Below are 16,516 nucleotides of genomic sequence, written 5' to 3'. Positions count from 1 at the left end.
TTAGAAAACTAAATATAAAACACTTTAAAATTACATTTAGAATTCCTATTGAAATGCGGCACAGAACTGAAGTTATTTCCAGACATATTGTCAGTTTCTCGCTCCCTCTCTATATATACTTCCCCTTCCTATGATATGATGTTTGTGTTATCTCCATATAATATTACAAACTATAATTTAGTTATTCTTTATTATTGTAATATATTTCATTCACATCAAACCACAATAATATATGTTTCAGGTTGGAGCAGATGGTGTAAACTCATTAGTACGACAAACAATGGGTACACAATATGTGAAATGGGATTATAATCAAATGGGTATAGTTGCTACTGTTAAATTATCAGAGGTAAAATTTATATTATTATAAAATTTCTGTACTAGTTAATTATATTCTGAATTATGTATTAATTTTATTTTTGTTTCAGTCCACAGAAAATATTGTTGCATGGCAAAGATTTTTACCATCTGGACCAATAGCACTACTTCCAGTAATTACTTTTTGTTCTTATGAAGTAGTTAGAATCAATCAAAAAACATCACTAACTTGTCTTTCTGGGTTTTATAGTTAACAAATTGTCTTAGTTCTCTTGTATGGTCATTACCAACAGATGAAGCAAAAAGACTTTTGCAAGTTTCAGAAGAAGAATTTGTTGATAATGTAAATAATGCTTTATGGAAAATTTATCCAAAAGATGGTATAGTTGAAAGTGGTTTGCGAGCACTTCAACAATTACTTGAAAGTTTATCTTTACAAACTGGAGTAGTGAGACAATTACAACCATCGGTATCAGATATTTCAAAAGGATCTCGTGCAGCCTTTCCTTTGCAATTTGGTCATTCTGTATCTTATGCTCAAACAGGAACTGTTTTAGTAGGGCAAGTAAAAAGTCTATGTATATTTAAAATACATTTTAATATATATAATTATATATACTTCTAATACATATAATTATTATCTAATATATTATATATAATTTTGATACAAAATATTTCAGTGATGCAGCACATAGAGTCCATCCATTAGCTGGTCAAGGTGTAAATTTAGGTTTTGGAGATGTAACAGCCTTGGTTCAACTTCTTGCAGAAGCAGTTATAAATGGAATTTCTTTAGGGAACATAATGTATTTAAAGAAATATGAAACATTAAGACAACGATACAATGTTCCAATGATGCTTGCTATTGATGCACTGCATCGATTATACAAAGGAACTGCAGCTCCTATTGTACTAGCTAGAAGTTTGGGATTACAATTGACAAATGCTGTCCCAGTGATAAAGGTGAAACATAATACATTTGAAAATAGCAAAATTAAGTGTAATATGACACTTTATATTAAATCAAACTTCATTATCTGTTTTAGAGAGCATTGATAGAACATGCATCTGGACAAATAAAGAATCAGTGATACTAACAACCAATGTAAATATTTATTAATAGCAACATAGTATTATTATTTTTGTAATCAAACTTTTGATGGTAATTATATGTGATATATAAATAAAAAATTTGTTTAATGGAATTATAATCTTATATTTCATTTATGTTAGAAACCTGTGTAGTATATTACAAAATGAAAATACATATGTACATATATATGTATATATATATACATGTATATATATTAATTATATATATACATGTATATATATACATGAATATATAACATTTTCAATATTTTTTGTGGTTGATTACAGTTATCACATGAATAAATTCTTTTACTTAGGATACCCCATATTTAACATAATTTTCCAGAAAATTGTACAAAAAATATAAGATTAATGATTTATAAAATTTATCAAAATGTAACTCCATCGATATGCAAACGTAAAAACATCGATACTTAAAGAGAAATGATGATCAATGCAAATTGATTATTATTCCATGTGAGCATAGATTAACAACTTCAAAATGAAAACAGGTTATGATGTTACAGTCTCAGAAAAAACAAATAATTAGACAAATATACAAAATTAACCAAATACTTTTGAAGAAAAAATTAAAAAATTAAAAAATTAAAAAATTAAAAAATTAAAAAATTAAAAAATTCTATTCTTAAATAGAATTTTTTAATACACAAATTCTGTTACACTTTTTACATGTACATAGTTTAGGTTACCATACAATCTTCGAAATTTCGGAACAATTTATAAGTCAGAAAGACACAAGTGGATTGCATAATTTTTATATTTGATTTCGCGTTACATAGTGATGTTTTATTGAGGAAAAAAGGATTTTAACTTACCGCAAAGTATGTAATTTCATTCTTGTAAAGGTTATAAATATTTACATAATTATTGTAATAAAATTGACAAATCTTTTTACCATTGTCTCATTTCAGATTCATCATATATAAAACTAAACAGAAAAATTTAAGTATTTGGCAAATTTTTAATTGATAATGTTTTTATCAAAAAGATTGCTAAAAGGTGCAGCTCTTGGAATAATTGGATTGGGAACGCTAGCATCCTTAAGAGCAAATGAATATGACTTAGGAGCTATAGGTATTGTACGATTAGGACGTGCTGCAATTACTGTCTTTATAATTGGGAGGCATTATAGGAACGAATTGTATGGTAGTAATTTAGATCCAAATACTCAGGAATATCTTGACTTAAAATCAAAAGTACATAAATATGGAGCACAGAAACTCCTAGAACTTTGCTGTGCCAACAAAGGTGTTTATATAAAAGTAGGTCAACATATTGGCGCACTAGATTATTTATTGCCATCAGAATATGTTAATACAATGAGGGTGTTACATAGTTCAGCACCACAGTCCTCTTTTAAAGATATACTTACTGTTATTAAAGAAGATTTCAAGAAAGATCCATACGAAATATTTGAAAGTATTGATCCTGAACCTTTAGGCACTGCTAGTTTAGCACAAGTTCATAAAGCTATATTAAAAAATGGTGATATTGTTGCTGTTAAAATTCAACATCGATCAGTTAAAACAAACTCCTACGTAGATATAAAAACTATGTCAGCCTTAGTAAAATTAACATCATTAGTTTTCCCTGATTTTAAATTTGATTGGCTTGTTGATGAAACTAAGAAGAATATTCCTCGAGAGTTGGACTTCACTCAAGAGGGAAAAAATGCAGAAAAAATTCAAAATATATTTTCACATTATCATTGGTTAAAAATACCAAAAATACATTGGGAAATTTCATCACCACGAGTTCTAGCAATGGAATTTTTGGAAGGAGGACAAATTAATGATTTAAAATACATCCAAACCAGTAATTTAAATCCATATGAAGTTAGCAGTAAATTAGGTCGACTTTATAGCCACATGATATTCATTGTTGGTTTTGTACATTCAGACCCACATCCTGGTAATGTTTTAGTCAGAAAGAAAAATAATGAAGCAGAAATTGTACTTCTAGATCATGGATTGTATGCAAACCTCTCAAATGAATTTCGATGGGAATATTCTAAACTTTGGTTAGCAATATTTGATGGCAATAAAGCTGCAATGCAAACACATTGTGCTAATTTAGGTGTTGCAGATTTGTATGGGTTATTAGCTTGTATGGTATCAGGACGATCTTGGAATACAATTATAACTGGTGTTCAGAAAACCAAATATGATATACAGGAAAAAGAGGAATTTCAAAAAGAAATACCAAATTTATTACCACAAATTAGCACTGTACTAGACAAAGTGAATAGACAAATGTTATTGATCCTTAAAACAAATGACCTTATGCGTTGTATCGAATATTCTCTCAACACAGAATCAAGAATGTCAGGAATGTTGGAAATGTCAAAATGTTGCATACAATCTGTATATGGAGAGAAACTGAAAACCTGCACAAATATATGGGAAAAGTGGAAAGTTTCTATATCTCAACAATGGGCACTCTTTAAATTATCATTATATTATATATACTTGGGAGCATTAAATTTTAATATACAAAATTCTGTTAATTCATTTATGAAAAACGAATTTTATACTTTTTAACATTGATTTTGTTCTAGGAAAAATTTGCTATGTATAATATAACATTTCTTTAAATATATTATGATTTGATTAATTTAAACAAATAATTTTAAAAAGTTGTATTTCTTTATAATATTTTTTTTCACTTTTCCATTTTCAACATTTCGCATTTTCATAAAAATAAAAATTAATTTATGATAAATAAGAACAATATTTATATTAAACAAGTGTGTATATTTTAGTAATTGCGCAAATTTATTGTGCCATATCTTGATTGTCGAATAGTCAAAGTTATCCCAATTAAAGAATAATATTAAATATTTATTACAAATATGTATGTATATACATATTATATACAATCATACATTTTTATTTTATTGTTATAATTTATCATATTTACGTATATCTTGCATGAGATGCGAAAACTTGTATATTTTGTTTCTCCTTCATTAGTGGAATAGAAGAAATAAATTATATCTGATCGATTATTGTATTTAATAATAAAATATGACAATAAATACGTTCGATCATGAATCATGTTTTTAATGTATTGATAAGTTCCGAACATTAACTGCCATTAACTAAACCATATATATATATTAAATTTATGGGACCCAAAATGTTGAGAAATTACACGTAGATGTATTCTTAATTTAATTACGTCACAGAAGTAATTTATCATTAAAACTTGAATCAATTTTACGAAATACAAAATTTATTAAAAGTATAGAAATTCATTAATTTATATCTATATATAACAATGAATTAATATCGTTTGTTCATTAACTTTCAACAAAAATTAGTTTAAATGTGAAGATTTATTGTTTTCAATAATTTGCTGCAATTTCATTATACTCTATCTTTGATCACGATATAAAAATAGAATTAACGTTGTAACTGCAACTGACTAAACCATTTCTGAGAAAATTAAATGTGAACTTAAAATATATACATGTGTATACTTATATACCTAGCTATATACGTACGCGTGTATGTATCTCTCATGCGTCATTCAATAGTCACGATTCAAGAATGGTTCATTAAAACATAAAGAATACATATCTTTATTTTATATTTATTAAATAAATTGTATCAATTAAGAGAAAAATGAAATATGATAATCATTAATGTTATGGAATATGGTAAAAGATTCTGAAAAATTTCAATTTTTAAGAGCTTCTAGATTTAACGAAAGTAATTTTTAATTTTGTATCGTGAAATAAAACGTAAAATGGAAAGCATCTTATTACACTCATTGAGTATAATGTGGAACAGCGTAAAAGTTATTCCTGACAGTGTTGCTATGTATAGCAATTTCTATAAACATTTTTATATCAACGTTATTTTTTTTGTATTTGTAATGTCGCAATTTTATTTCATATTAGTGTTTCAAAAAAATAATTAAAAGTCAATAGATCTCGTTCATATATTTGATTTGAATGTAATTTAATACATTAATATTTTTACAAGATTTATGTTCCATATATACATTTATTTAGTTATTATTCTCTGCTTATTTCATACGAATTTCATAGTCTACAGCCTATTTTATTTATTATGTATGTAACTTAAAATCATTGGAATAATGATTCTTGCATTAACATTAATATACTTGCCAAATAATATGTGAAAAGATTTGGCAACATTAGAGAATATCTGCACCGGAAATGACGCTTGCAAACTGGGACACGTGATTGGTTAGAAATTAACCGCAGTACATCTTCATACGCTATTGATTATTTCCTATAAATGAAGAATTTTAATATAATGTACAAAATATATAAAATTTAGCATTAAAATTGTCACACATATATTTAAAAATTAAGTGAATTAAAGTATTTTTTAAAAATTTTAAGAATGTAAGATTAATATAAGATTTTATAAGGAACTATTTTCTATTGGTCGCGCGTATGACTACTACGTAAAGGTAAGCGTCGGGGTATATAAAGCGGCCATTACTCGCACACGTAGGCATTTCCTTAGTCGTCTGCAAGCGGGGAGCACGTATCTTGCTCGATAGTTTCAATTCTTTTGTGTTTAGTTGTGTGTGACTCTCTTCTATTTCGTTCTACAACACGAGCCAGATACAGGTTGGTGTACTTATTACTTATTCAATAATTAGGTGAAATAGTTGAGAAAGCTATAAGAAAACGTGAATATCGTATCAGTCGATACGACAAAGAGGACATTGCATTTCTACAAATTAAGAAAACTACGAAGCCATCATCATGGCGGGCACAAAGAAGAAACTTCGAGAAATTGACGCCAAAAGGCCAAGTGATACTGAACGATTAGTGACTTGGATTAGGAGAGTTCGCTGCAAAAAATTAATGTGTCGCCGAAATCGCAGACGCAATTTACGGATTGAAGCAATGCTGACGTGTGCTCTTTTCAAAGCTGAAAGTGAATTACGCATCCAGCAATCATTTAGAGCTTCAAAATTGCAGCAACTCAAAAAACAAGTCTTGAAGAAGGTAAATTATACAAATTATGAACTGTGCAATGGTGAAGACATGGAAAATTCGGGATTGTGTCAACAGAAAAATCCCTGGAAAGAGCCATTGTGTCCTGAATTGAGCAGTTTAGACGATTTCATGTCTAAATTGTCAGAAATAAAAGTACCGTTACAGCGCTGAAGTAACGGGAAAAATGCAAGCAACCGGGTCGGGAAGACTTGGACGCTATGACTACTTTGACAAGAGGACTCCTCGCAACATTTTATCCACCAAATACATGTAGAGATTTCAACAACAACTATATGGAATCTCAAGCGATTATGGAGCACCGTGTATTACGTCGGTGCTGCAGGAATAGAAATCACATTACTATCCTGATGTATATCTGGATATTTTTTACTTGCAGTCTCACCGTTTGAGATGGCATTGGGACATTCGGAGGGAGATGGTGTTCGGAACGATGCTGAAGCGTACCGCACGATCGTGGACCGTTCTCTAGTCTCTACGCCTTTCATTGGTTTGGTTTGTAAACTGTATCGGGACCAATGTATTCCCCTTTACAATTTTTTGTAGTAATATACGTAATAATGAGCGTTCGAAATATGTTCGAAGAATGTTTGACTCCATATTTTTTATTTTCAGAAATATGGTAATTTACAAAAGACTTTATGTATTTTGTATATCTTATAGTTTAAAGAAAATTTGTATAGTATATTTTAACTTGTAGATTTAGTAGTACCATTTCAAATATTCGATCTATTATTCTGGACGTCAAGATTTTGTATATTTGTTTAATGTTAATTAACGGTTTTGTAGACTTTAAGAAATAAAAAGAAATTAATAAAATTTTAAAAATGTTTACAGTTTTTCTACAATCTTCTAATTCACCAAATCCTTTTTTGACCAGCATACTACACATAACAAAATTCTGTCGTAGGCAAGAGATCCGCACATGTGTCCAGGCTGTTGGCCGTCATCGGCGACATTATTTGATTTTAGAAAATCGTGCATGAAGTTTTCTGGCTGACGATGGGTTGCACCCTGATCAAGTTGTACATAAACGTCTCATCACTCTGTGCTTCTGTATCTTGAACGTCCAAGCATCAACTAATTCCAAAATCGTCTGACGCGCGATACACATAGGCTTATTGTGACAAACTACAGCAAATTGTAGCAAGTTTTATTTGGTGAGCTCTAATCCTTTTTGTTCATTATCTGTGTAAATGTGTTTTCTCAGGTCCAAAAAAGATTTTTCAACGCTTGTACCGCCAAGTTGTATGTGAGTTACTCTGGCTTATCAATATGCCTCGTTCAAAGTTGAGCAAGCTGATTACTGTCACAGCTCTCTATCTTCCCATTTGAATTAAGATAATAAGAGCTTTTTGAGGTATGGAGTAAATTGAATGCATCTTTGTTGAATCTAGATGATCCAGAATGGCAAATTACTGCAAGTAGCACAACTAATCAAAATAATAGACATGCACATATATGAAATATGTTTAATATGGATAGGAAATTACTTTGAAATTTGACTTTGCAATAATAAAAACTTTGCAATAAATATGTCGGTTCGTAAGTCATATTACTAGATACTTATTTTCACAGATTTCAATATTCTCTTCACTTATCCATTGATTGATGTTAGAACAAATGAAGAACTTCACGTTATTAGATTAACAAATAGAATGTATTGTTCCCGACAAATGGTATGCAGAAGAGTAATGGAAATAAAAGACTGGTTTATATTACAGTTCAAGTGACGCGAGAAAGTGCAATAATATTCATACAAATTGCGGATTGATGGATACTATGAAAAATCTTTTACATACTGATTGTAGGAAAGCATTGATGGAAAATGAAGCCAAATGTTTTAAAATTGAATCCCTAAGTATAGCATGTAGATAATATTTTGTGTGTCGATGGAGAACAAAATTATACACATTTCTTTTTCAATTCCAAGGAAATACATCATCGATTAGTCAGTTGTCAAAACATGATGGAAATAGCTTATTGTTAATTGAACAAGTTTGATATAATTACACAAGCTAAAGATTTAACTTAAAATTTGTTTGGAGAAATTTATTTTTACTTATACATGATGTCAAGTGCGGTATTAAGTATCATGCTTTTATAACTATTGTTTTAAATATTTTTGTGTTGAAATATTGTCGTTTGGGTGTCTGTTTTGTACTGCAGGAGTACCCGAAATCATTGTACTCGTCGTGTACAGCTAAACAACTACAGGCAGTTGATTCTATTCCTGGAACGCGTTGGATTCGTGTTTACATGGTACGTTAATTAGAATGATTTAGAGATGGGTTATTGGGGGTGTGAGTAATTATGTTTCAGCCAGTCTTGGATAGAGAACGCGTTTAATCAACGGTTAAAGGTCCGCTTAAAATACACATGCTCTGGTAGTTCCTAATTGGATTTGTTATAGATGTCGTATACTTTCTACTAAATCCGTTTTTGGCAGATATTGATTGAGATGAAAAAGGTCATATTTTTAAAGAGAGGGAGAGAGGTGGTATGCTTTGGATAAAGGTAACAATTTTATATGAAGGATGATTATTGTAAACATTATAACAAATATAATTGGGGAAAATTGAGAAACTGGTGCAACTTGTTGTATTATGAGCTACAGACCTGGTGCTGTGTCTATCTCTTATCACTTTAATACAATGGATGAGACATTTGTATGGCATTTTTTGATAATGGAAAACGTGTTCGTGCTATATGTTTTGCATTCAATAACAGGAAATGGTTCTGCAATTTCAGTAATTCAAAGTATTTGCAGTACAATGATAAGCATAATACAATATAAATTTGCATTTTATCCGGCTACTGAAGGAAATACTTGTTTGACAATGGACAGATCATTGCTAAGAAAGGAAGAAACGAGCAGATTGTGTATCTATAATCTATTCAAAATTAAGATCATCGTTTCACGTTTAATATTTTAGATCTGCAAGAGGTGATTCATATATCATTGTGATGACTGTATACATTGAAACTATTTGTCCTTGCTATTTTTTGTTATTTGTGAAAATATGTAGGATATATAATGGATAAATATAGGAAGGATACAAATGGTCTTAACTCTTCTGCAGAAGGAGAAAGAAAAATAAAGGGTGATAAGGAAATGGGCATATCATACAAATAATTTCAATATAAAGTCATTTGAAGCATGGTAATGAGCATGGTAGTGTTAAATTCTTAGAAATATGTAATACCCAAATATGAAATTTGTATTATTTAAGTGTTTCAATATATTGGGTATTTCTGGGTCGACACTTATAATTTTTGCTTTAGGAAGTTGAAGAAAATTACATTTATGACATGAATTTTATAATAAGCCTCCTGCTCTATGGGAAAGCCATATTGTTGTGAAAGGCATCTAAACATGTATGTATGTATTGTTTAAATATTATTGCTTTTATTATATTCACAAAAAAAGAAATAATGTGATATTAATACAATGCGTCATAAAATGTTCAAATGCGTTGCGTTAAAATTTTTATGACAATTTTTATATTCATAAAAGTTTTGTCTTATGTTTTAATTACATAAGTACATGATAGTTGTAACAAATTTTTGTTCCATCGGTTTTCCGGCAGGTAAAAATCAAAATATAATCATTGAAGTCAAATGTTTTTCAAATTTAAAATTGCAAATTTAATATAATTATTTTACGGATTCATTACGCACATAAAATTCGCACGCAATTGCATTTACATGCAATCCATTGATGCAAAAATATTCCAAATATATAGAATAATAGTAGTAAATATAAACTTTATAATAAAAGTAAGTAATTGCATTTACATGCAATCCATTGATGCAAAAATATTCCAAATATATAGAATAATAGTAGTAAATATAAACTTTATAATAAAAGTAAGGGTATTCAGATTGAAGGACAAATTACACGTGAATGTGTAAAAAATGATTAGTAAGTGGTTTTTGAATTGTGGAAATTATAAATATATTACAGAAAGTAATATTAAATGATCCAGAAAAGCATTTTCCAAATGGAAGGACAAAATGAATTACTATTTTACCTTGATTAACATTTCGATCAACATTTTTTCATGGATAGATAAATGAAAAAATAATTCAGTATGTATTATTTTCAATTGAACGTTCAACAAATCTGTATATTGTGAAAATTTATGCATGTATGACAATTGGAATATTTAAAACTGTTATATTTCAAAGTAATCTCAGTGCCAATGAAATTGGTTTATTAAAACTATATATGAATGTGAGTTCTTATATTCTGCTTCATTTTTTTTTTAATCATACTAAATCTTATAAAAAGAATCTGATTACAAGTTCATTTGTATAAACATTGAAACATGAAGTAAAACAACAACTATGGTATGTTGTAATCTTCACTATTTCGTCTAATTTGATGTCTTGGTTGTATGCAACTCCATGCACCATTGGATGAATAGCTTTCTATATTTTCTAACGAAGAAGAATAACATTATTTTAATATGAACGAAGAAATGACTTTGAAACAGATTTGAAATTAATAACTTAATTACAATCATTTATGCATTACAACAATTGAAGATTTTGGATATGAAGATATACAACAGATATAAGGTAAGAATTGTTTAACAATATATTTCTCCAATTAGAAAGAAAAAATTGAATCAGTAATTCATTTTTTAATTTCAGATTTATATAATATGCTTCAGATATACATTTTCAGAATATACTTGCTATATACTTATCATTAGTAAAATGTAAATATTTTTATAGAAAAGAGTATAAAATTCGACATGATTTCTTTCATGGCAAACAGAATATTGTAACATTTATTGCCAAAATTTTACAAAAGTTGCATTTTTCTTAAGGGAAGTACCATTCATAAATAGCAAGATCAATTTGGCATATGGAAAAGGATCTGTATTAGAATGCAACTTTTAAAGATTATCTATTACTTGGATAGTATAAGAGATAACTATATATAGACTAGAGGAACATCACAGAAGAAAAGGAAATATTTAATATTGTGTTCATTCAAGGATCAAATATCAATGATTGTAACAAATAATTGGGACGATTTAATTGGGATAACAACTCAATGTCTGGAAGATAATGAATCATAATGTATATTCATGAAATTTCAAAACCGTTATCTCGATTTCGTAAGATTTGAAAAAGGCCAGCTGTTAACGTAAAATTTAAAGGAAACCAACAACGCAGTACCAATCTAAAAAAGCTACCAACGTGAGATTTCATGCTATTCAAAAGAGGCTACCAATGCAGGATTTCGTACTATCCAGAGGAGGATGCCAACGCGGTATTTTCTGCTATCAAGAGGGAGCTACCAATGTGTGAATTCGTGCTATTCATAGGAGGCTATCAACGTAGGACTTCGTGCTGTCCAGAGGAGGCTATCAACGTGGGACTTCGTGCGATCCAGAAGAGGCTATCAACGTGGGACTTCGTGCGATCCAGAAGAGGCTATCAACGTGGGACTTCGTGCGATCCAGAAGAGGCTATCAACGTGGGACTTCGTACGATCCAGAGGAGGCTATCAACGTGGGACTTCGTGCGATCCAGAGGAGGCTATCAACGTGGGACTTCGTGCGATCCAGAAGAGGCTATCAACGTGGGACTTCGTGCGATTCAGAAGAGGCTATCAACGTGGGACTTCGTACGATCCAGAGGAGGCTATCAACGTGGGACTTCGTGCGATCCAGAAGAGGCTATCAACGTGGGACTTCGTGCGATCCAGAAGAGGCTATCAACGTGGGACTTCGTGCGATCCAGAAGAGGCTATCAACGTGGGACTTCGTACGATCCAGAGGAGGCTATCAACGTGGGACTTCGTGCGATCCAGAGGAGGCTATCAACGTGGGACTTCGTGCGATCCAGAAGAGGCTATCAACGTGGGACTTCGTACGATCCAGAGGAGGCTATCAACGTGGGACTTCGTGCGATCCAGAAGAGGCTATCAACGTGGGACTTCGTGCGATCCAGAAGAGGCTATCAACGTGGGACTTCGTACGATCCAGAGGAGGCTATCAACGTGGGACTTCGTGCGATCCAGAAGAGGCTATCAACGTGGGACTTCGTGCGATCCAGAAGAGGCTATCAACGTGGGACTTCGTACGATCCAGAGGAGGCTATCAACGTGGGACTTCGTGCGATCCAGAGGAGGCTATTAACGTGGGACTTCGTGCGATCCAGAAGAGGCTATCAACGTGGGACTTTGTAGGACCACCAGGAGACTGCCAACGTGGGACTTTGTAGGACCAACAGGAAACTACCGACGCGGGACTTCGTGGGGTTCAAAGGAGGTTACAAATGTAGGATTTTGTGAAGATGCAGTAAGATGTATTGGCGCCAGACACATAAATATACTTTATGCGACTCACATTGAATTCAGTATAATACGTACATATAAACAGAGTAACAAACCAATAGAATCACGTCACTATAAAGGGTACCGATACCAATTTTTTGCAATTCAACTAAACAAGCAAATAACGAAGGTACCTATGTAAACCGCCAGTTTGTTACTGCTGACCACGATAACAATCAGTAAGAAAGTGATAGAAAAACATACATATTAAATATTAAGAAGTGTAAGATTTATTCTGTATGAAAACAAAAGCTGTGTGATTACATGATAATAACTTTACTAATAAAGAAAGTAAAGTATTGAAGTACTAATTTTATAACTCTAATAATCTAATAATAGTCTAATAGTTTAAAAATGCTCATAGATTGCACATACCTAATAAATTGTTAAGGATTGCCATATGTTTTAAAAATATCTAAAACTTGACTTTGATCATAAAATTTAAGCATTGTTAGTAGTATTACTAGTTATTAGTAATTAGTATTATTAGTTTATAGTAAAATAATTTGATAAAAATAAGATGTATTATATGTATTAATAATAATTAAGTAATACTAATAATGCTGTTTATTAATATTTATTATACCAATAAAATTAAACAAAAATTAAAGTTTCAATCTTTTTATATCCTCGGGACGAAAATCTATCCTCATAGAAGCAATACGTCGAACTTCCGCGGGTGTTAATCTCCATGCTATTGCATCTGCACCACAATAATCTGCTAGTTCTTCTACTTTTTCAACGCTTAATATGGTAGCTATTTGCGTTAATCGTGCAAATTTATCACGTACAGACCATGAGGTAACAGCGGCTAAGTAACTTGCTAGTGACCGTACTTCTTTATCAAGTATAAGACCTCCCGCCTAAAAAATTATTGATTATTAGAAAATAAATATTAAAATTAAAATAAAATCATAAAATATACATACTCTATTAAAAGTAGACTTTAATACAACTTTTTCTAAACGAGCTGTTACTTCAGCAGTAAGAAGACCAATTAAAGCATCATAATTAGATGCTGTTAAACTTCCTTTAAAACTTTGAAGTAAACCTTCTAAATTCATAATTAAAGTTTGTACGAAAGGTTCTTCTGTTTCATATCTTAATAAGTCATCCTATGGATATTAACGAATCGTTACAAGTTTTTTATGTAACTCATTTTAATTATTTCTTATGATTATATATTTTGTTTACCTCGTTTATATGATGATCCACTGATAAGAATGCATCGACCCAAGGTGTGACTCTCGGTTTGACAGCGCTTACTCGTAACTGTTCTAGACCATAATCATTAACCGCTCGCAAAATCGACATAACACCTTTTAAGCCGGATAAACAACTGTCGATTTTACCTCTTTCTTTACTTTGCATATTGGGAAATGTCGCATCTATTTCTGTACTAAGACTTTTACATAGCGTTTCGACATATTCGATACTTACGTCGGTGTTATTTAGATAAGCCTATGAATGAAATACGTAAAGCAAATTAACATATAAAATATGCAACAATTGTAAATTTTGTACTTAATACTACCAAAAACATTAGACGGGCGAGCTCCGTATCTGAAGTTTGTAGACGACCATGTTGTATACTTGTTTGAAGGGCACTGTAAGCTTGTGCCAAATCTAAGTATCCTGCTGGATAACCTTGTCGCAATCGATTTCGTAATCTATTTGCAAATTCCCCTTCTAATATTCCACAAGCCATATTAACTACAGCACAGACACCGTCTATACTCCAACTTGACATAGAACGCCTACACATGAAAATTTTGTATTTTAAGTTCGTACTTGAATTAAACATAAATTATAAAATTTTGCCAATACCTAATACATTTCTGTACTATAAAGAAAACATCATCAACCATACTAGATGTTTGTTGATCTTGATCTAAGGTATCCATTCCTAGTGCTTTATTTACACTTTCTTCGAGGAAATATCTTTCTAAAGCAAGATAAGCACCTAAAAGTTCTTGCATACCATGTGCTAAATCAGAATTGTTGATAATATTTTCGAATTCATTTATTAGATCTTTGTATTGTGCATCATTTGTTACACTAATTTCTACATCATTCTGGAATAAAAATATTACAATTTTATAGAACTTTGAAGTATTTAAAAATATTCACATATGTAGCATGTATGTAAGAGTATTTAAACACATTTAACTTACTTTAACCCTTCTTTTTAAGAATCTTATGTATAATTCTGCACGTGAATGCATTATAGTAATTTCTCCCAATAACAGATCAAACTCTTTGGGATCTGCTCTTTCAGAACTTGGTTTACGAACATGATCATTTACAATTTGTACTTTCTTAGATATAGATCGGTGTTTCATGAATTCTGTAATAATCTTTTTGACTTGTCTATTTAAAACATAAATTTTATATTTTTGAACGTACATACAATTTCCCTATATACATTATAAATATAAATACATGTAATATACCTGTCACATTCTTTTTGCAAAATAGAAATTGTCGTTAATAATCTTCCAGGACCATAATATGTTTCAATTATTGGTTGGTGTATCTCTACAATACGAGCAATTCCTTCAAATAGTAATGTCATAGTGTCAGAAAAAATAACCGACGCCCTTTTATCATTACTTTTTATTTCTAAAGCTGCTTTTAAATTTTTTTGAGCTGTTTCTTGCAACTAATGTTAGAAATACACAATTATGTAAAGTTTATAGTGCTTAAAAAATTATATAATTTATTACCTTTGTGCATAAATAACTACAAAACTTTTTAAGGCCTTCGGTATGCATCTCTAATAAAGGAAATATTTTGAAAAATCTTTCAACAGATGCAAGATCTTCTAATTTTACTGCTTCATCAAATTTATGTGTAACCACAGTTCTGAGTTGTAATGCAGCTTGTTGTAATGTAATTAGAGAACAACTGACACTAGTCTGATCCATCAAAATGTCTTCAGCTGTTCTTTCTAATAATTGTTGATCCATTGATAAATAACGATAAACATGTGCTGCACCTTGTTCATAATCTTCATTACACAATGCCATAGCTACTCCTTCACTACATAGTTGTAAATCAAGAATGTCATTAACACGTCTTTGACATTCGTATACTCTGCTCTATAATATAACAACAAGTAATTAAACTTGATGCATTATATGATAAACAACTTAATAATGAAATTATTATCAGTAGTATAGTCAATGTTGCAGCTCAACTTACTCTTGCTAAATCCAATTGTCTTACTTTGGCACTTACATTTTCTGCTAGTTCATTAGTACGTCTAATCATATTACAGAACTTTTCTCCTTCTGTCCGTATTATAACAATATTAGGTAATACCTTACTTATACTTTGGAGCTTTGCTTCTACATGACATTGTTTTGAAAGTATATTTTCTAAACTTTTTTCTATCTTAACCTGTAATTAAGTAATTAATCTTTAAATACACCTGATTTTTAAAAATCCAAATGAAAAAATCAAATTTGGAAAGAAAATATGATGAAACCTCATCTTCTGATAATTTATTAAGTATATGTGTCAAATTGTCTTGATTTGGAGGTAAATCCATGATACACATTATACTATTGCAGAATACGAGGTTTACATTACACCTAGAATAGTTTAAAATGCAACAATTTTATTAAACCGTGAAATTTATCATACTAGATAATAACATAAGGGAAAGACGATTCAACCGTATATATATATATATATATATATATATATATATACCGCTACGTATA

General features: G+C 30.4%; 5 protein-coding genes across 15 annotated transcripts; 4 read left to right on the top strand and 1 right to left on the bottom strand.

Moving 5' to 3' along the window:
- The first annotated feature begins 53 nt into the window (after positions 1 to 53).
- LOC126922322 (ubiquinone biosynthesis monooxygenase COQ6, mitochondrial) lies at positions 54 to 1,409 on the top strand. Its single transcript, XM_050734803.1, has 6 exons — positions 54 to 89; positions 242 to 349; positions 429 to 491; positions 569 to 879; positions 999 to 1,281; positions 1,365 to 1,409. The coding sequence occupies exons 1-6, from the start codon at positions 54 to 56 to the stop codon at positions 1,407 to 1,409; spliced, it is 846 nt and encodes a 281-aa protein (XP_050590760.1).
- A 631-nt stretch (positions 1,410 to 2,040) lies between these two features.
- On the top strand, positions 2,041 to 4,484 carry LOC126921913 (aarF domain-containing kinase 1). Its single transcript, XM_050733954.1, has 2 exons — positions 2,041 to 2,252; positions 2,343 to 4,484. The coding sequence occupies exon 2, from the start codon at positions 2,403 to 2,405 to the stop codon at positions 3,969 to 3,971; it is 1,569 nt and encodes a 522-aa protein (XP_050589911.1). The 5' UTR covers positions 2,041 to 2,252; positions 2,343 to 2,402; the 3' UTR covers positions 3,972 to 4,484.
- Positions 4,485 to 6,046: 1,562 nt separating this feature from the next.
- On the top strand, positions 6,047 to 6,842 carry LOC126921938 (uncharacterized). 2 transcript variants are annotated; one of them, XM_050734023.1, is made up of 2 exons: positions 6,047 to 6,424; positions 6,491 to 6,842. In XM_050734023.1, the coding sequence occupies exons 1-2, from the start codon at positions 6,179 to 6,181 to the stop codon at positions 6,584 to 6,586; spliced, it is 342 nt and encodes a 113-aa protein (XP_050589980.1). In that variant the 5' UTR covers positions 6,047 to 6,178; the 3' UTR covers positions 6,587 to 6,842. The 2 variants fall into 2 exon arrangements, with proteins under 2 accessions (XP_050589980.1, XP_050589979.1); XM_050734022.1 differs by having other exon boundaries at positions 6,047 to 6,842.
- Positions 6,843 to 11,657: 4,815 nt separating this feature from the next.
- On the top strand, positions 11,658 to 13,092 carry LOC126921920 (uncharacterized). Of its 10 annotated transcripts, none has more exons than XM_050733977.1 (4): positions 11,658 to 11,883; positions 11,954 to 12,163; positions 12,234 to 12,583; positions 12,619 to 13,092. In XM_050733977.1, exons 1-4 carry the CDS (start codon positions 11,658 to 11,660, stop codon positions 12,928 to 12,930), a joined length of 1,098 nt encoding a protein of 365 aa, XP_050589934.1. In that variant the 3' UTR covers positions 12,931 to 13,092. The 10 variants fall into 10 exon arrangements, with proteins under 10 accessions (XP_050589934.1, XP_050589936.1, XP_050589933.1 ...); XM_050733979.1 differs by having other exon boundaries at positions 11,658 to 11,918; positions 11,954 to 12,023; XM_050733976.1 differs by having other exon boundaries at positions 11,658 to 11,918; positions 11,954 to 12,198; positions 12,234 to 12,513.
- A 257-nt stretch (positions 13,093 to 13,349) lies between these two features.
- On the bottom strand, positions 13,350 to 16,430 carry LOC126921905 (conserved oligomeric Golgi complex subunit 4). The gene is made up of 10 exons (XM_050733934.1): positions 16,279 to 16,430; positions 15,993 to 16,190; positions 15,515 to 15,889; positions 15,242 to 15,450; positions 14,963 to 15,158; positions 14,616 to 14,863; positions 14,323 to 14,545; positions 13,983 to 14,249; positions 13,718 to 13,903; positions 13,350 to 13,651 (listed from the first exon to the last, which is right to left on the bottom strand). Exons 1-10 carry the CDS (start codon positions 16,348 to 16,350, stop codon positions 13,394 to 13,396), a joined length of 2,232 nt encoding a protein of 743 aa, XP_050589891.1. The 5' UTR covers positions 16,351 to 16,430; the 3' UTR covers positions 13,350 to 13,393.
- Positions 16,431 to 16,516: the final 86 nt, after the last annotated feature.

The sequence above is a fragment of the Bombus affinis genome, chromosome 11 (assembly GCF_024516045.1).
Source record: "Bombus affinis isolate iyBomAffi1 chromosome 11, iyBomAffi1.2, whole genome shotgun sequence".
Taxonomy (NCBI): domain Eukaryota; kingdom Metazoa; phylum Arthropoda; class Insecta; order Hymenoptera; family Apidae; genus Bombus; species Bombus affinis.
The sequence above is the reverse complement of the archived record's forward strand: the minus strand, read 5'-3'. Positions and strand labels throughout refer to the sequence as shown.